Source organism: Phoca vitulina, unplaced genomic scaffold, assembly GCF_004348235.1.
Source record: "Phoca vitulina isolate PV1807 unplaced genomic scaffold, GSC_HSeal_1.0 scaffold37, whole genome shotgun sequence".
Classification (NCBI taxonomy): domain Eukaryota; kingdom Metazoa; phylum Chordata; class Mammalia; order Carnivora; family Phocidae; genus Phoca; species Phoca vitulina.
Window position 1 is genome coordinate 6,018,168 of NW_022589740.1, and position 21,255 is coordinate 6,039,422.

Sequence of the window (21,255 nt, forward strand, 5' to 3'; positions counted from 1 at the left end):
CCATAGTATGAAGTCCCTCTGTTCAACCACAGAGACACTTTGGGAAGGACTGATCTAGGTGATTTCCAATGAAAAAAACATGTATGTTGTCTCTGATGATAGGCATGAGTAAGTATCTGAGGAACATGCCTATGTATTTGAGTTTCCAAGTTTTTAAAATTTAATACAAATAGTTATTTTGACACAGATTTTAATGTATTAGAATGCTTTCCTAGAAATAGTAATAACAAGCTGTGTAGAATTTGATATCATCAAACTCTGTGTCCTGAGCTTTCCAGTCTCACCTCAGCTAAGTATAAGGAGAATAATCACTTAGAAACCCCCCAGCTAAAGTAGCAATGGAATTGGTGATGTAGGTGCTTCATGTAAAAGGGGGCTGGGGATTTGAATTAAGTGCATTTCATAATCTTGCTGTATATTTTGTTCTTATAATGAAATAGAGGTAGAAACAAATTGGGTAGGAAATAATTATGAGAGGCTTTGTATTTCTCATTTTATGGATTTTCCTCAAGATATAATATGTACTTGGTAAGTATTTTGTATATAATTTTTATGTTTGTAATCATTATATGTGTTCAAACTTTCATCACTTAGTACCTTTTCCCTGATCCATTTCTGAAAGCTCATTATATTTAATTTACTGTTTCCTACTAACATCAGAAAAGAAGACTAGCCATTCTGAGGGAGAGCTCTCTTTTGTACTTTTTTTCTTTGTGTTTTTGAAGCATTTCTTATGTGTGTTTGTCTCTTGCTTTTAATAACACTAAATATGACATTTCTAAACTTCTTAGTCACGCTGGTATATTTATGTAGATTAGAAACGAAATCATAGCTTCTCTGAACCTCATTTCCCCTGGCAGTAAAATAAGGGCTTAGTTAAACTAAATGATATCTTAATTTCCTCCCGGCTTCAAAATCATGATATTTACAAAGGAATTGTAAAATGTTCTAGATGTAAAAATAACTATATCTTTACCGTAAAAGGAAAAGAGGTAGATCAGGTGCCGGTACTTTATAGTGCTCCTCATAAAGGCCACTCAGAAAGTCATTTTCAGTGAAAAGGGGAACACTTGCTGCTTATCAGGGCCTTAGGAAAACTGAAAAATGGGGAGAAAGAGTTCTTTCCCACTAATCTTTTAGTGGCATACCATCTGCCCATTGCCAACCCTTTCTCCAGACATTGCTGTCTTCACAGACTGCGGGCTGTCTGCTTAACATCCTCATCCACTGGATATGGGTTTACTAAATTTATTAGTGTTATTACTGAGTTAATAAAATTGATTATTTGGGGTCATGGCAATATGGGTGCAAATATAACAGAGTAAGTTTTATAGTTTGTTTTTTTGTTTTGTTTTGTTTTCTATGTAGAGTATGAAAAGTGGCATTACTCTTTAAGTTATCCATTACACAGATTTGATGTGTGATTTTTATTATGTTAATTGGTAAATTAAACTAACACTTAAAATAACTGAGTTATAATAACTGGGAATAGTGGAAACCTATTAAAAACAATCAATTCATAGTATCAACTATATATATTAATTTACACTTTTAAAAAAAGCATTAATACTTAAGGTTATCTTGTTAAGGTTGGTAGCTTGTTTTCTTTTTTTACAAGAAAATTTCCTTGTTAGCAAAAGGAGTAAAAAAGTTAAATAAAAAGATAACTTTGCATGGAAAAATCGTGAGGTCAAAGCACAAATGATAGTGTCCTATGATAGATATATACAATCTAAATATACATCTGCTTGTGTTTATTATATTATCCTCCATTATTATCAAAATTTATATTTGATTTAGATCCCCCTCTCAATAGTGCAAAAGAGCTTCATCTCGTTCATTCACAATGAAGTGCTGATTCTGTGTACAATTTCACATCTGTTATTCTAGTAAAGTTAACAAAGTTTAAGTGCCGTGCAACCTATTTACAATTCTCTACCATTCTCCTTTTGCCAAATGTTAGAAAATTTGTAGCTTCTGGTTGTTTAGACTCCTAGAACTCAAGATTTTTTTTGGTGGGTACCGTATCATTAAAGGGAATTTGCTTATTTTCATGTACCTTTTTCATTCTCTGTAGAACCGTATGAGCATAATCTTGAGCAACTTGTTGGTCAAGACTTAAGCTGTTTCTTTCAAACACTGAGCCAGGCTGTGCCACTGAAGTTCATTTCTCTGGCTGTTCTTTAGGGTTCAGCCTATACCTATAGCATGCTTAACAAGACTGACCGGGTAGCGGTAGCCTATACTGTGGCCAGAATTCCTGCCTGGAAAATAGTCAGTTGGGCTATTGCTTACGAGGCTATAATAAGTGGAATGTACAGTCAATTAATTCAGTTGATGTGAAGCTAGTTAAGTTTTGAGTTCTTGGGTACTTAGTTCGTGGGTAGCAAGGTTTCCGGAATACAGGAATACTTCTATCTAAATTTAGTAGGAATAACTTCTGGCTCAAAGAAAAGTTTATCCCAGTGTGCAAACCCAGTTGCCAAGATATGCCAATAGAAACAAAAAGATAATTTCAGATTGAAGCCATTACTAAGAAAAATAAATAGCGCTTGAAATATTTTCTTACCTAGTCTAATATTCTGTATACAACCATCTTTCTTATACTAGAAGGATCTCTGAGTGATTAATGGAGGATTTGCATTTGAGCATATGATTTCCTTTAGTTTTATAACTTTAAATGACAAAACATTTACGTAACTTGTTTTAGTATTTGATCCTTGCATGGTAAAAGTTTTCAGATTTCAAGTTATATAGAAATATCAGAATTTTCTGAAAGATTATGATGGTAACATAATTTTATTTTATGAATATATATTCTGGTATAAACTACTGATATTCAGATTTGGTCAAAATACTATTTCCCCTTTTATTTACTGTACTTTTTAATTCGGCCAGTGGAGTCCATGTGTATAATTATACACACACACACACACACACACACACACACACACATGTTTTTATTTATATAAATATGTATACACACATTAATAGGCATTTCCTGCTGATAGTATTAAATAAGTTTCAAAAAGATTAATATTTTTAATGGAACATCACTGGACATGAGTTCAGCCAAGTTACTACTTGAATAAATGTTTTATGTTTTATTAAATTAATAATGCTAGGAATCTATTTATTGTTAATATTTCAGTGGCACATGGATATTAAGGTGGAGGAGTTAAATGCTCCAGTCACAACTCTGAGCTCATCATACTTTGATCTTTCTCCTAACTGCATCACCATGATATTTCCTTGTGTATCTTCATTCATTTAAAACTCTTACTTTTCTGGGGCACCTGGGTGGCTCAGTCAGTTAAGCGTCTGCCTTCAGCTCAGGTCATGATCTCAGGGTCCTGGGATTGAGCCCTGTGTCGGGCTCCCTGCTCAGCGGGGAGTCTGCTTCTCCCTATGCCTGCCCCCATCTCTCTCAAATAAATGAATAAAAAAAATCTTTAAAAAAATCTCTTATTTTTCTTCATTATTGTTCTGTAGAACCACATCATTTGTAGAATTTTAGAATTTTGGAACCTGAACCCAATTTGCATTTGAGGATCAAAACCTTGTGATTGTAGTTAGTGATGTTTTTGTGCTCATCACAACATAGTTTATTTTATACCAGACTTTATAATAATTAGCAATTTAAGAAGCTTTATTTACTCACTTCTCCATAAAATAACATTTGTGTTCTTATAATTAGATGGTTATTTATGGAGTTCTTTTTTCTTCTTGTTAACCAAGTAAGATTACATTAATCATTTTTTAGACTGTGATATGAAAGCTAATTTTTATACCTTTCTATATATACATTTAGTAATTATATATTTTAAATGGCTCTCACTAAAAGTAGATCTCACCAAGAGGCACAAGGGAAATGTGTTGAAACATTGTTCATCTCTCTCCCTCTTTTGATTAATGTAAAACACCGTAATTTCTTTCAGTTACCTGGAAGGAAATTTGAATGTCCATCTGCTGCTATAGAAGTCAAAGTCTGGCCTAGCTTATGTAATTATAGAAAGTTAAGATTTGTTTAAGACTTAGAGATGCTTTTATTTCTTTATTCTTGGGTTTACGTGTTTATGGATTCAGTGTAAGGGAATTTCTTTTTTCTGAAAAGATGAATGGTTGGGGAGCCTGGCTGTCTCAGTCGGTAGAGCATATACTCTTGATCTCGGGGTTATAAGTTCAAGCCCCATGTTGGGTGTAGAGATTACTTAAGAAAAAAAAATAGATGAATGAATGTGTTTAGTGCCTCCAGAAAATGCTTTTGCCCTTCTTATTCCTTTGCTGGAATGGTACCAGCGGCTATTTATTCTGTTTTTATTAATTTGTGTATACACATTAGTTACACATTCTTAAGTAGCACAAGTGAAAAGATCTAGGAGTGTGCATGATGCAGTGTCCTCTTGACCCTGTTCTTCACGCTTTTCCTTAGAGACAGCCAGTGTGTCAAGTTCTTCGACTATCATGCTAGAGATATTCGGTGAATATACGAGCAGAATGTCTCTCTCTCTGTCTACTGCTCATTACATTTTTAAAAATACAAATAGTAACTAAACAATACTGCATCTCGTTTTTTTTTTTGTTTTTTTTTTTCACCTAACGGTGTGTCTCAGAAATTCTTTTTCACATCAGTCCTGGAAGGGTTTCCTTATATTTATGGGAAATGACTCTTACAGAAGGAGCCGACCTACCCGTCTCTCTTACCAGAGGGAAAAAAAAAAAAAAGTTAAAATAACGTTGGATTCTGGGTTATGGCTATATAGAGGTAGAGAAGCAAAATAGTCCCATGAGATGAAAATTTCTGTTTAATTATCATATATAAAGATATGCTTGGAAGAAAATCTTTTAATTTAAGTGTGCATAAATCAATTATTTTATATATTTCATATATTACAAAAATAATCATTTCTCTTTTAAATAACTTTCGTAGTCTTCCAGTTAGTCTCAGTGATAAAAACACAAAACAAAACACTTCTCCACTTATTTTGGCAGAAGTATGTATGTCCGTTACAATCTTAGCATGTTCTGTTTCCCTGTGCCCTGTTTTCTCTAGGCCAACTTGAGCCCTCACATGAATCTCCCCAGAGAGTACCCCGAATCTTCTGCTTCCTGTACTAAATCCTAAATTGACTGAAGGTTCTGGGACCTCATTTTCCAAGCACTTAATAAAATGGGACTTTGAGCGACTGGTGGTCTCCATCGGTTCATCTATGTTCCATTCAGCCATCACTCAGTTCCACTCTGCTGCAGCCTTGAAGCTGATAAGATCTAGAGGCAGTAATTTTATGGTTAAGGCTGTAAGACATTCGACTCCTAGAAATCCTGATAAACTAGAAGGTTAAGACAAACAGAATGACAGGGGCCTTCGGCCTCTCCTGAGCATAGCTGATGGGTTCCCCTGAGTTTCTAAAGCCAAGTATGAGTTATTTTAATTTTTAGCCATTTCCTAGTGAAACAGGATTTCAGAACTGTACAGGGGTGTTGTAAACATGCCAGAAAGGGCTAGATTCTATTTCCTGTGAAATCTAGATTAGGAAGGTTTCATGTTTGTAAATTCTACTTAATGAATATGGAAATAAGCTATGTTCCAGGTGACCTCTTGTATAACTTTTGCTTGATCCTTGTATTTATACGTCACATTTCCAATTAATTTACTAGTTTGAAACTACTCTAGATTTTGAAGGAGGAAAAAATCACTCATGTTTCACTCCTGGAGACCAGGTAATCCAGATAAAATATGAAATGGATTGGTGACAAATTAAAATACACCGTAGTCCGTGAGTTACATGTGAGTCATTATTAGACCCATACAATTTTAATTCCGGTAGAGTTAACCTACAGTGTTGTATTAGTTTCAGGTGTACAATATTGTGATTCACCAAGTTCATACCTCACCGGGTGCTCATCACAGCAAGTGCCCTCCTTCATCCCCATCACCTATTTCCCCCATGCCCCCACCCACCTCCCCTCTGGTAACTGTCAGTTTGCTCTCTATAGTTAAGAGTCTGTTTCTTGGTTTGTTTCTCTCTTTCTTTTTTTCCTCTTTGCTTGTTTGTTTTGTTTCTTAAATTCCGCATATGAGTGGAATCATATGGTATGCGTCTTTCTGTCTGACTTATTTTGCTTAGTATTATACTCTCTAGCTCCATCCATGTTGTTGCAAATGGCAAGATTTCATTCTTTTTTGTGGCTGAGTAATATTCCAATGCTTATATATATATCTCTTTTTAATCCATTCATCTATCAAAGGACACTACAAGCCATTATCTTGGCTATTGCAAATAATGCTGCAATAAACAGGGGTGCATGTATCCCTTTGAATTAGTGTTGTTGTTTTTTTTTTTTTCTGTATATTTGGGATAAATACCCAGTATTGTGATTACTCCATCATAGGGTAGTTAGGCCCATAAAATTTTAATACTGACTGTTCCACTGGCCTATGTCTTTTCGTTTAATGAGGGAAAATACAGCACAGTGCCTATGACCAATTACCAGTTTTCAAATGAGAGAAAATTTCTCCATGTTCCCATGTTTATCAGTTCATCCTCCAAAAGCATGTGATTTGATTACCAACCTCCTCAGCATGCATAACTACAGTAGTGTTTATTGGCCACATAATTATCTGGTTTCTTTTAAAACCTAGCTATTGTGTTTGATTAAAACTATTGGTACCCATAAATTTTACTGGCTAGGACTTTTGTAATCTAACTGTAGAATGTTAGAAATAATTTTACACATTTATTTTAAATTTACTACTTGTAAGTTTTAGTACCTTTCCCATCTGCCTTATAGGAAAGGAAGATGTGAGGTTTTTAATCATGCTTTCAAAATTACAAGAAAGATGTAGTTAGATACAAAAAAGAAAATATGAAAATAGAAAGGAGATAAAGAGGTCAGCATTGGGGCGCCTGGGTGGCTCAGTTGGTTAAGCGGCTGCCTTCGGCTCAGGTCATGATCCTGGGGTCCTGGGATCGAGCCCACGTCCAGCTCCCTGCTCAGCAGAGAGCCTGCCTCTCCCTCTCCCTCTGCCTGCCACTCTGCCTACTTGTGCTCTCTCTTTCTCTGTCAAATGAATAAATAAAATCTTTAAAAAAAAAGAGGTCAGCATTGCAGACGATGTAATTGTATACCTGATGAGAACCATGAGCATCAAATGAAAAACTATAACAAATAATAAGAATTCAGTAAAATTAATATTCAGTGAAATCAGTAGCTTTTCTAGATACAAACAACAGTAGTTAGAAAATATTATGGAAGCAAATATTTCATTTATTATAAATTTAAAGTACACCATGTGTTAAACTAACAATATATGTGCAAGACCCAGCTACTAAATAAAACTTTAAAGTTCTTAAGGGACACAAAAAAAAGTTTGTATAATTGAAAAAGAAGTTTCAGTGTCAAACATTTTGAATCTTCTTAAATTAACTTTAATATTTCATTGTGAACCCAATCAAAATACCAATAGATTTTCTTCTTTTTACAAGAAAGGCTGTTATATAAATAAACGTGCAAGAATAGTGAAAGAAATTTTGCAAAAAGAGAAATAATGGAGAGTGGAGTAGGGTATTAATAGCCCTACAGTTTGATTCAAACATATTATAAAATTATAATAATTCAAACAGGATTGTTGGCACGTGAATAGATCCGTATAGACCAGTGGTGGACTAAAGACCATAAACAGGCTGAAAGAGTGTAGGAATACAGTGTGTGGTCAAGGTAGCATTGCCTGTAAGTGGAGAAAGGGTGTATGTACCAATGATGTTTGGGACAACTGGATAACTATTTAGGAAAGAAAAGTAGATTGGTTCCATCCATTGACTCCTTATACAAAAATTAATTTCACTTGGATGGGAAAATGCATTTTATCGTTATCCTTTCATAGTGGTGAAGCATGATGTAAAATCCAGAAGCTACCAAGAATATCTCGAAAAAAGCAACTACATAAAGGGGCAGCATTCCCTATGACAAAAACCACAGTAAATAAAGGCAACAGTGAAACAACCTGGCATAAAGTTTTGAGACATTGTATCTGAAGAATTAAGTTGTTTAACATATACAGCACTCTTATAAATCCAGGAGAGAAAAGGAAAAGACCAAAAAATGGCGAAAATATATGAATGAGCAGCCCACTGAAAAGGAAATGAAAAATGAACTGCAAAGAGAGACTGTTGTTTATCTCTCACCCAGGTGAAGCTGGAAAAGTGAGTCAGGCTTGCCAAGGGTGTAAAGAAACCAGCCCTCTGGCTTGCTGTGGAGAGGAGTCTAAATTAGCACAGACAGGATTGGAGAGCGCTGTAGAAATTTTTATAAAAATTGAAAATGCACATATCCTTTGACCCTGAGAGTTTACGTCTGGTAATTTATCCTACTGATGATATACTTCCATATGTGAAATGCTGCGTGAACAACCATATTCACTGAGGAGTTATTTATAACAGGAAAACTGGGGAAAGGCTAATTGTCCATCAGCAGGGAAATAGTTAAATAAATTTTGGTGCATTTGTTCATTCAGTGGGATTTTATACAGCCGGTCAGGAATGAGGCAGTGTGTGTATGGATGCATCTGTACATAGAGGAGACATACATACATAGAGATCTAGAGAGATGGATAGATCTCCATATTGTTAAGTGAAAAAACAAGAGGTAGTGTGTATGTGCTTAAATAGAAGCATACATTTGCATATGCTTATATAAGCACAAAGATATCTCCAGAAGAATGCATGAAGAAAAAAAAAAAACGTGGAGACATGTGAATACATTATCTATTTGAAAAAAGTGATTTATTATTTGCAAAAATCTCAAGCAAGCCCTTGATGATTATAAAGTGTGTCTATCTGGTCATGTTCCCTGAATGCATGCAGCTGACACACCCTTTTCTTTAGGAGCCCAGTATAAAGACTGTCGATGAGGTGTCACAATTCAAACGAAATCAATCTTGTTCCTAGAAAAAGTCCTCTTTTATTAGACTGTGGGATGTTCAGAGAACAGAGACTGGCATTACATTTAGTAAAGATACTTGGATCTACTCTTATTCAGTATTTTGGAGTAGAAGTGAATGTTTTGTGTTTGTATTCACGTACTTGGAATCTGGATTATTTTCTTTAATCACTCACTCAGACATTCATTGAGCCAGCAGTGTGGACCAGGCATGTGCTTCTGGGAGTATAAAGGTTTACAGTATGGGTACTGGAGCCAGTTCTGGCCTACCAGAAAGCTGCCTAATCCTCGAAGGCAAAAATGGAAATCCACAAATAGCCTCCAGATTTCTCTAAAGTGGTTCCTTTCACTTTTCTCTCTTACCACATTAATTTTTTAAATCACAAATGTTAATGTGTTATACGTTGATTAATTTTAGATTCACCAAAATTTTCTTTATCTTCTGATTATGTTGCTAAGATAAATTGCAAAATTGCCTAAAGTTAGGATGGGATTGGGTAGGAAGAGAGTGAAAGAGAAGCAAAAAATCCAAATAATGCTTAGACTTCAAAATCGCTCTTTAAGTCGGGTTACCTGGCACCATTGTAATGGATGCCCATCCTCTCCCTGCTTACTCTCCCTGAAGTAGTAATTGCAATCTGACCCTGACAAAGAAGAAAATTTTTGCGAATATTTTACTGCAGTGTTCCTCCAACTTGAGTGTGCCTTCTCTGGGGGCGTTGACTAAATACATCACTGGAGCCCTCCCCCGGGGCTTTTGATTCAGTGTGCGGAAGGGTCCAAGATTTGCATTTCGTACAAGTGCCCAGGTGACTCCCCTAATACTGATCCAGGACCACACTTGGAGAAACCCTCCATTTTAGTGATTATGTAGACTAAATACAAAGTGAACATGTGCTTTAGTACTCAGAAGAATCTGCGAAAGGCAGATTTGAAATCTTACACATTTGAAAATGTAAACTTGGCCTTAAATCTTATCACTTAATTCTAACCCAGCAGGTTCCCAAAGGGTAATTCTAGCCCTGAGTGCTTATGGAATCGATGTCTCAGAAAATAGTTTCATTGTCACACGCTGATAATGCCAGTCTTTCAGGTCCCGGTGAGGGAGGGCGGAGGGATGTGGGCCGCACAGACGGATCAGAGGAACCAAACCAGCAGTCTTGGTTTCAATCCACCAACTTAAGTCAAATATTCTCAGAACACATTCAATTTATGCAAGGTTTTTTATCCAAATGTTTTTTTTTTCTTTTCCTCATAAATATTTCAGAATAGCTTCAGGTGGTACAAAACTGCCAAAACTTCATGTTGAAAGCATAACAATTTAAATTTTTTCTCTAAATGTCATAAAATTATGTGAATGGAGAAGATTTTATATAGACACTTGCAAGACCTAAAACTTCTTTGCTCTAAATGCTTAGGCATGTAAGATTAAGATTTCCTCATTAGCTACTTTCTGGTTCAAGAGGAGACAGAAACCAAAGCTGGCTAGGGGGGGTTTCATCTGGAGATCTTTAATTTTTTTTTAAGACTTAAAGGAACAACGTGTCCTGACTCTGTCAGCGTTAAGCTTCTTTTCAACATCACTGTGGTGTAATGTATTTCCATCTTGATTTCTGTATCATCTGAACGTACAAAAAGAGCAGTGCCATATTCAGAGCCTTAGCTTCAGGGGGAGTGTTACCATCTGCGTTGTCAGGCCTCCTGGGCCCAAGAGACATCCTCAGTAGAGCCTTAGAAGAAGGGATCCAGTGACCTGCAGGGAACTGATTTAACTGCTTAGTGCAGAGCATTCAAAGTTTTGGGGTCACAACCCACAATAAGAAATATCTTCGCACTGTGGCCCCATGCTCACACACACACACACACACATACGTACATTCATGAGCATGAGTACACATCTAGATGTATACACATATGTGATTGTGTATATACATGTGTCATTCATATATAGGTGTCTGAAACCAGAGTTCCACAGAATATTTACGCATACGCTGTGCAGGGACATCTGATTATTTTCTACTCTATTTGATTTCACTGATTTTCTAAAAAATGCCCGTCAGGACCCACATAATTAATGTCATAACCCGCTAACGGGTTGCACCTTACATTCTGAAAAGCACAGCTTTGGGCAAATTGAAGAGGAGAGTGGAGCTTTAGCTTTGTTTTGTGTTCTTGTTTGTTGTTGTTGTGCGCTCAAAGACACACACTTTGAAAAACGCTGTGTTAGAGTGATTAAAGAGACTAAATACAAAATGAAAGTGTTCTTTCCTCTGATGTTCCTGGTTGGAGTCCTTCCTGTAGGAAGTCCCTCCCACCCACCCCGCCTGTGCCCCATACATACACCAGGAGGCTGTCATTTCTAGCAGTATAAGTGTGGTGGCTACGTGTTCATGTTGGTCATCACAGATACTTTTTCTGAACAAAAGCCACCAAGTAGAAACATCTCTGCCTTACTTGATCTCAAATGCAAACAAAATGTGAAGTCTTAAGAGTTCAGGGGAGCAATTACCCCAAAGGAAATTTCCAGTCTTAAGTGTATTCTCTTGATTGAGTTTCTCTAAAGAATTTACCATTCTTTCACAAAGAAAAAAAAAATGCTGTGTTAATTGGTGAGGTTAATACAGTAACATGTATGAACAAGGAAATGCAATTATTATACATTAAAGATAACTATTTTTGTGATGATTAAAATGTGACTATCCATTTAAAACTTTTTGTTGCCTTTAACTTGATCACTTTGAAATCATTTTCAAGTAATACTTAATCAATCATATTTAAACCCTTTTCTATTAGGAAGTAATTTTATTGTTTGTTAACAGTAAACCATTTAGCAAATGTTAATTTTGCAAGCCACTCCCCAGAAGAGTTTCATTTGATATATTTGATATTTTGATTTGAAATATTCCATGATTTGTATTTATGTTGTATTTGCATAAAATGAAAATGATATTGAACTTCAAGGGATAAGTCTTGTATTCCAGTCTCATATTTAATACATGTGTAATCTCAAGAAAATCCCTCAATCCCAGAGATCCTCAATTTTCTAATCTGTGAAAAGGAGATAATATTGCTTGCCTTTCCCACTTCACAAAGTTGCTGTGAAGATCGCAAGAGAATTAATGTAAAAAAGGCTTTATAAACCATAAAGCATTATAATATTACTTCTTTTTTTAAATCACTTTCTTTAACGGTTCTAGAAAGGAAATAGCTTCTACCAAGAGACCAATTTTAATTATAGTGGTAGTTGAATATATCAATCTTGACCTTTAATCTTTAAAATAGATTAAAAAGCCATTTCAGAGTCAAGAGAATGTGCCTTGACCTATAAAGCCAGTGAATAAGGTGATATAATTATTCTTTTTCCTTCTGCCTTATTAGCATGTAATGGAATGACTGGTTGATATTTACATTAAGAGAGAGCCCTAATTGTCCACAATGTGATACTCTATTTGAGTCATTGTATAGGCATACATAAATGGATATATAAATCACATGTCCAAGGGGGCCTCTTTTTTATCCTGTCTAACTCATGCAAAAGACTCGGCACCTCTTCACATTTCCCTGCATTTCAAACTGCAGTTTACCTTTTAGACGTTACCCACTGCCCCTAAATGAACCCTGTGCCCCAGCCAGCCTTGATGACTCGTACCTGGAGTATCTGGGAGCGGTAGAGCTTTTACTGAAGATTTTGTAGGGGAAAAAGCTGAGACTTTAGCATCACACTCTCCAGAGCACAGTCACTCAAAGCCTCTTTGTACTTCTCTTTTCTCACCAGTCTGCCCATTCTTTGCACGGGTGAGGTGGACGCTGACCTCCGTCTTCCCAGATCCCCACCTCCTGTAAACCTCCCGATCCACCAGCAGAGCACCTAAGCCTGAGAGCAACTCGGCAAAACAAGGGGCCATCCTATAGTAATAAAAGGGCCATCCATAATGTTATGGGGAACGATAGATACCAATTGTAAATAATAGTGGGGAATTATAAATGATGGGGAAAATGGGTTTTTTCTTATTTCATCTTTGTCTTTAAAAGTATTTGCTGCCTTAGAAAAAGTACAATATTGTTCCCTTCTTTGAGCTTGGGAGGACATCCAGACACCATCGGACCCCTCTTCTCCTCTTCCCATCCTCTTTTCCTAAGGGCTTGGGTGGGACTTTCCTCTGAAGTCCTTTTTGGGACACTGATTCTTGGTTGGATATTGTACAAGCCTCAGGGTTACCCTGGGTGGTTGGAGACTCTCCCCCTGTCCTCGGTTCCAACAAGGCAGCATTAGCATTGTAGTGACTTTAAAAGAGTTTGGAACCTGGGTTTGAGGCCACATGTTTGTCATACTGTGTATCTATCCCCCATCAGATCATAGGTACCCTGTCCCCTTTAAGGCCTTCTTAGAGGGTTTGCTCTTTTTGTAGGAGCTCCACTGAGTTTTGTTATTGTTGTTTGTTTGTTTGTTTTTTCCTCCTGGATATGAAATATAGCACCTCCCTGGCCTCTTCTGAATTTCTGATCCTAATTGCTGAGAAATCAGGAAAGACTTCCTTCACTGATGCAATCTGCCACAGATGTACATACTTGCTATACTCTCAGAATAACAGGGGTTTCTTCTGCCTTAGAGTCCATGGTTTCTTTTCTTTCTTAAATCTACCGTGCACACACACACACACACACACACACGCATACACACACACAATCTGCCACCCAAGAACTAAGGTTTGCTTGTTGTCATGTGGTCAGATTTTTAGCACAGTTGTAATCATGCTACTTTCTGTACCAGAAGTGGAGTAGCTGGTATGGTCTCTAACTAGCACTTCAGCCTTAGTATGGGGTGTCTTTTGCCCAAGTGAAGGAAACCCACTTACACCATTCCCTGGCTTTCAGTCTTTTGAGAACTCAATGTTTGGTTGGGGAAGCTGAGTGTTACACCTGTATTCATTTTAATCCTCTAGTGACTAACTGGTGACACAATCCCAAACATTTTTTTTTTTAATATAGCGGCTGGTGTCCCTTTACTCTTTCTTCACCCAAATTAAGCTTCACTGGCAGCAAAACTCCCAGGGGTCCCTGCTCTCTGATGAAGCGTGATTTCTCTGAATCGTCTTCAGGTCAATGGTCAGTGACTCTCTCAGCGAGGTTCTCCACGCAGTCCCCATTTTTCACATGGTGCTCAGTAGTACCTTGTCATACAACACACTGCAAAGAGGTCTTTGCATCTTCCTGCTGCCGTGTGGTCAGAAAGAAATCTGGCGTATGAGTGGAGGAAGTTCTCATTACCTGCGTGTTGACTCTTCGGACTTGGCTAGGCATTCTGTGGGGACTGTCTCTGAGGTTTGGAGACCACATGTGACTCCCAGAGCTGGAGAACGTCTCATTTATCTTTCTTGCTTTTTCCTGCCACTCCAGTGAGATGCAGCAGCCTGCCTAAACCCAGTGCAAAATCCTCTTCTCCCATTGCTGAAAATATGTCTGCAGGAGGATGGAAGCAAGGTTTCCTGTCTTTGGCGGAGAACCGCCCCCAGAGTCAATTCCCATTCTCACGGGAGCCCTGTGTTAAGTTGGTGAATCTGGAGGGTTTTAAAATCGTCCCTAGTATAGTGATGAGGATCTTCTTTTATCTTCCAGAAAGACTGATTTTTCTAGGAAGTCGTGTGCCCAGATTGTCGGGAATGGACAGCAGTTTCTTACCTGCTCTTTCACACGGGGAGTTTCTTGGTGTCATTCACCCCAGTAATCCTACTTAATGCTCTGAAAACCTGTCTCTCCAGGCCGGACATCTCATTTCAGATGGAGCATCCCACCATTTGATCTCAGAAGAGTTGCTATAGCTTCTTATCTGATTATGAGGCAATAGTCCAGGGTCACCTGAACCAGCCTCAACTCCCAAGCACCACATATCCTAGCAGCAGATAATTGCAGAGAGGATGTGTACACTCCTGGTGACTCAGTTTCAGGATGATTATTCAGTAAGAGGTACAACTGGGCACTGAACCTTAGTTCAGAGCATTGACTTTTCAAAAAATAACCTCCTGTATAATCATCGTCTAAAGCCTCACTGGTTTAAGGAAGAAATGGAAAATGTCTACCATGCCCACTTTTTAATGATAAAAAACAGCAACCACGAATCCTTTTAGTCCTAAAGAAATTAAAATTGCTGATTAATAAACACACACAGACCTGGATTTCACCATCACCACTGCAGTGACACCTCTGATCATTTTCACCTTTCATCTCAACATGGAGAATCATGTGACGCAGGTCGTTTTATTTTTGTTTAGTAGACTGAAATCGAACTTCAAATTCTCCACACTCAAACTTGAAAGAAAATGTGGGCATTGTAGCAAATTAGACTTCTGAGCGAATTCTTCATAGAAGTGATCTAAAGTCACATAAGGGGGAGGCTTTTCAGCTCTTTTTTTGATATATGTGTTCTCTTTGAAAACAAGAACACTTATGGATGCCCTTTTAAGAGACCCACTACCGAGGTCCTTTATAGTTTTGCAGTTTAACATTTTAGTAAAATGCTTGTTTACTCATTACTCTTTACATTTACGTTGCTCTTTCTGTAATGTGTCTTTTTTCACTAGTATGATATCACCTTCTTCAGTTGATTTTCAAATAGGATGGTTAACTATGTGACCATTCCACCCGGCAGGGAGAGTGTTTTAGAAGCCAGCTTACTTAATTTTGTGATCTAAAAGAAATTAACAGTGAAACAAATTGTATTACATCATCTTATGAATTACTATAATCTTTATTTTAAGAATCTTTTTTTCTATAATTTCTAGCCTCACATTTTTGTCAGTATTCTATCTTATTAACTCTAGGGAGGAAGAACCAGTAACTTGTGGAAATAACATAAAATAGAATGAAAGCTATTTAAGTTCCCAAGTTGCTTGGAAGAAAATTGGATTTAATGCTGATATAATTGCGACTGGACAGTCTGTGGATAGAGTTCCACCAGAGAGCAATTGGGAAGTTGATGGGGAAAAAAAACTTTGCTATGGACATTGCCGTCCACCGTTTTTGTGTTGGTGGGGAGACACGGTATGTGAGAATTTCAAGGCATCATTAATTTCCATAGCCACTGTAAAATAGAAGTAAGTTAACTACATTTGAAAACACTAAGTATTCTTTATAGCTCCTTCTACTGATATGTAGATTTGATCACACGGTAGAAATAAAAGTAATGAAATCAATTTTCTCTCTTACATAATGTGATTTTTAAATTTAACTTTAGTTAATATTGTTAATATAACCCAGTAACCAAATAGAGTGTGTTCAGAACCTGATTTTATAGTACGTGCCCTAGCACTAGGAGCCAAGACATAGACATCTTCCAATATGAGGTTATCAAGAGAGCATCCCATTTATTACTGGCACCTGCTGTTTAATTACAGTGCTATGATTGCTCATGGTATGCTGAGATTACATGGCGTAAAACTGTTTCTGTGGTTGTCTTTTTCTTTGTTCATTCTGAATTATTTTCTCTTTTATGTTCCATTTCTGCTGTCATTTCTAATAGCTCTGCCTCACCACCACTTCCTAAAATATAATGTAGGGGCCATGATTACATCGTAGTGTTTGTTCATACTAATGACCCTCCACTTCCAAATTTTAATACAAGGTTAAGAGAGGAATGGGTAGAGTTAGTAGCTTTTGAACATTAATGAAGGGGTCTTTGTACATTTGCATTAAAATACTAATGCATTTTAAACACAAAATCTGCAGGGTAATTTTTCTTTCATGACAAAATAGAGCAAATATTAAATACCCTTTAGGTGGGAGACTATTTTAGAGTGGTTACCATCCCACATCTTGAACTCTGAAAGTCAAGAACATTTTCTCATAACTAGAAAGAATCCACTGGGGTTCCTGCTCTTCAGGCCTCCATTCTGATCATCATTACAGAATGTTTAAAAAAAGGGTGTACTTTTTGCGATCGGGCTTATCATTAGTGTGCCTATTTTTATTTTATTCTCTGGGGGGTGGGGCGGGAAGATGGGGGAAAGACACAGTTAGTTGAGAGCTGTTCATTAGCCACCATTGAAGAAGAAATTGAACTTTAGAGAATCTATCAAAAATTCTCTGGTGAGCCTTTTATTACTATCTTGTCTTGAGCCCTTTTTTTAATGACATCTATTATCAGATTGAAATGGCGATTGAGACGCTGCAAAAGTCTGACGGTCTGTCCACTCACAGAAGCTCTCTCCTCAACAGCCATGTAAGTTGCCTCTTCTTCATGTAAACTAATCTCTTGCTTGTTCTGCATGTGTTGCTTGCTTCTAAATGCTTGTTTTATTTATTTATTTATTTTGCTTCTTAACCTTCCTTTCTCAGCCCCCTATGATCTCTGTATCCCTTAATGGCTATTTTATACAGTGGAATATCTAAAAAAAAAAACAAAAAAAACCCAAAAAAACAAAAATGCAAAAATGGAGGTCCCGATATACTGCTTTACTAGGTTTTTGTGCTGTTTTGGTACAGATGTAACATTTCCAGGTTAATACCAAGCTGCCATTTACTTGTGAAAATTAATTAATGGGAATTTTCAATATTTAAAGTTTTCTGGTTTGATATTAATTGTGAAGCAAATGCTTGTGATCCGCATCTCTGTGTCCGAAGCAGGGAAACAGTCGTGTCTACTTGTATGACCAGTAGTATTCTTTAAGTGGAAAAAGATGATTAATACCCAACGCAATGGTAAACTGTCTGAAAATGATTTATTTACCAGTAAGACTATATAAGGTAGGCAGGAAACTGACCTAGGTGAGCTCAGGTCCTGAGACCTCCAGAAAAATGAAGCTGGGCCAAGAGAAGAAATGAGACTCTAGATAAGCCATAAATTGCTAATAATTGAGATTAAACAGGATCATTGTTACTATTTCTTGATGCTTTTAACTGTTACCAGATGCAGCCATCACTGTAACCCTGGTAAGTCTGAGAAGAACAATGACAGTTTTGTGAAACTATAAACATTTTCAAATTTCAAATTTTGGGGAACCAATGGAAATGATTAAAAATTATTTTGTTGCAGTGATTTCTGAATATATGGGAAAAGTAAAAAGAACTATGACTTACCTGTTTTAGACAGATCTTCTGCTAAATTAATATCAATGACAATACACTAAGAATTAGTTTGTCCTCCCAACTGACAATGTATTCTTAAACTGAGAGATAAGTTATTATGATTTTTAAATTCTTCCCCATATTTTGTGAGTGAAAAGTCTAAAATTGGATCACCCAACTGAAATATTGTTATTTTTTCAATAAACCTAAAACCTTAGTTCGCAGATAATATTTTCACTGTGCTTTTTAAATAATTGACTTTTCAAAGATTTAAATTTTATATTCCCACATAACACTAAATACTTCCATGTGTTTTACACATTTGTTTTTAGATGAATATTGTGTGTTCTTTCTTGTTCAAGGGGAAGTATCATGGCAAGTAAAAACAGGTTAGCCAATTTGGAGAATGTCTGCAATTCTGGTGAAAATTATAGATTGTAAATTTCAAAATAATATATGTTTTGGCCTTTCTTTTTGAAACAGTTTAAGGAATGTGATTTTTTTCCCCCCTGTCTGAAAATTTGTATGCAATATGTCACTCTTTTATATGTTTCATCAGTATATCCTTGCTGTGTTAGCATGAATTTGTAGATGTGAATAAAGGCTGGTTTAATGTACACTATTAGGGTGTATGTTTTTAAGGGGTGGGTAATGACTAACTGGTGTTTGTGTTTTGAAAATGGCAAGTAAAAATGTTGTTCACTTTTAGTCAAAAATGTACAGGGACATAAGGGAAAAAAAACACCTGAAGTTTACAGTTACCTTTTTGAACTATCAGACTTCTAAGAAATTGTGTTTTGTTATTCAATTCATATCTCATTTTCACTTGAATTATGCAGTTTAGTAAAATATATGATATGTTTAATTTTAACTTGAATTCATATATTTATTAGTATTCCATGAACAATAATGCAGGCATAAGAACATGTTTTTTTTGTATATTTTTGTTGATTTGTTGGAAACTCTTCAGATAATGTTGGGGTTCCTTTGAGATTATTATTCTCTTGTAAAACTCACGAAATAATATTTAATGTTAATGAATGTTTGGCTTAAGCTGCACAAACAACAAATAAATGTGTTACTCTGTGGCTTCATATTTTTTATTACATAGCACGGCAACTCTTCCATAGTGTTTTCCAACTGCCAGAGACCTTTCAGTATATACGGTGGGCATAAAGGCATAAATGTTGCGAATGCAGTGATAATCTCTCTCTAGATGTCCTGATTTGTTTTTATTACACCTCCGAGGTAGTTAAATTCATTAAACGCACATTTATGGTCAAGTCTTTAGAAATACCAATGATTCTGCAGACGGTATAGAAACAGTAAAGGAAGGATCGTGTCTATGCTGACCAGTCAGGTTTCTCCCTGAACACATAACAAGAATCCTGTTGTTTTTCTGTCCTTGGAAAGTTAGTGATGCTCCTAATTTTTGTTAGATTAAGCCAAACAACTGGAATAAGCTACTGCATGTGTTCTAGTTGATAACCACCTGCTAAGGGCATTTTAAAAAATTCTGTTGATTTAATTGGTGATGTTCACCTGTAAAGAAAAATTTTAGTGGAGAAGTTCTTAAAAAATATATCCTTAATATCTTAAATGTCAGTAAACCATAAATTACCTTTATCCCTCACTATATAGGACATAATATAGACTCATTTGAGGTTTGTGGGATTCTTTAAAGTGGACATGAATCCAACCTTATGATGATACTTCCCTGACTTACCAGTTACTACAGAGGATCGATTTCAGTAGGGAAAAAGTTAGGAGAACTGATTAATAATTTGTGTCCTATAGTTAGTTTCAAAAGAGGCATCTTAATCATGATTTTTGAGCAGGAAGTCTGTTGTCATTCTATTTTGGAATATGGGATAGAATGGGTTTCCTATTTTCCCTTTAGACATCTGATTATTCACAGTAATTCAGAAAATTCTTATTAGGGTTAAACCAGATTATTATTTATTTATTATTTATAATTAATAATCTCCTGTCAGTAGAATCCAACATGATTGCTTTGTTTTTCACCTTTCTTTCTACATATTAGAAGACAGAGTGGGGTGGAGTGGGGTGTTGAATTTTGTGTCCCCTTTTCATACCCTTCAGAGTACTTAGTACTGCTACTCCGTTTTTATCATTATTTTGCTATTATCCTCCAAGTTGAAATGCATATATACTTCTCAGTTTCATACCCTATATAGCGCCCCACTCAGAAATTGAGTATAATTACACTGAGTGCCATGTTTTTTTTCTATTATTGTCAATATTCACATAATGGCAATTATTTCAGTAGTAACACCATGCAGGCAGACAGTAAATACATACTGACAAGTTAAAGTCCCAAGAGAGTAAGGACTTTATATGTTTTGTCCACTGACGCATCCTTGGTACCTAGAGCAGTATCTGGTACATGGTAGAAGTTTCCTAAATATTTGCTCAATGGATGAACCTAAGAAACAAGTAATAGAAGGGAACAGACCTTATCTTACCTTCAGTATTCTCAGTACCTTTGCCTGTCACGTGTACATTTATTGGGGGACTCATGCATGCGTTGTTTTGTTATCAAGCATGCTTCTATCGGTTTGTTTATGAACATCGTTGGCATAGAGTGGCCTTCTCCCTGCATACCATTTGAGTGAAAGAGTATATGATCACTCTATCACTGCCCCACGGGCAACCTTCAGTTTAAGAGTAGACAACTTTGTTTCTCTCCAAATAATCTAATCCTTCAAAAAAATTATAGGCAAGGGTGATATCACTCATCTCCTTGTATTTTAGAATGGTACTTTTTTTTTTTTAATTTTTTTATTGTTATGTTAATCCCCATACATTACATCATTAGTTTTAGATATAGTGTTCCATGATGGAGGGCACGTTCTGCATGGAGCACTGGGTGTTATGCACAAACAACGAATCATAGAATGGTACTTTTGATTTAGCTTTACAGAATTCACTCTATTAGTATAATAATTTTTACTTAAATATTTTTATTTCCAAATCTTTTGTATGTGAAGATGCATTGGGGCTAAATGATGTATATCGTCTGCCTAAAACAGACTATCATTGCAGACTTAAGTTTATTTTATACTCCTTCTCAATGGTAATTAATATAAATTGGCACTTAATGATTATTTTGTATCCAGTGTGAGGTATTTTAGATTGCAAATTTGAACACAGAAATGTTCTTAAACTGATTGTTCCCAATTTCCACATAATGTTCTTGAACTTGTGCATTTTTAAAAAATTCCATCTAAAGTA

At 36.2% G+C, this 21,255-nt stretch overlaps 1 protein-coding gene across 6 annotated transcripts in view; it reads left to right on the forward strand.

Moving 5' to 3' along the window:
• The window catches only part of RFX3 (regulatory factor X3), a 384,699-nt gene that overhangs the window by 289,256 nt on the left and 74,188 nt on the right, over nt 1–21,255 (forward strand). For all 6 annotated transcript variants that reach the window (XM_032427525.1, XM_032427527.1, XM_032427524.1 and 3 more), the window contains exon 5: nt 17,081–17,155. In XM_032427525.1, coding sequence (XP_032283416.1) covers nt 17,081–17,155 — 75 coding nt within the window. The remainder of the gene's footprint in view (nt 1–17,080; nt 17,156–21,255) is intronic.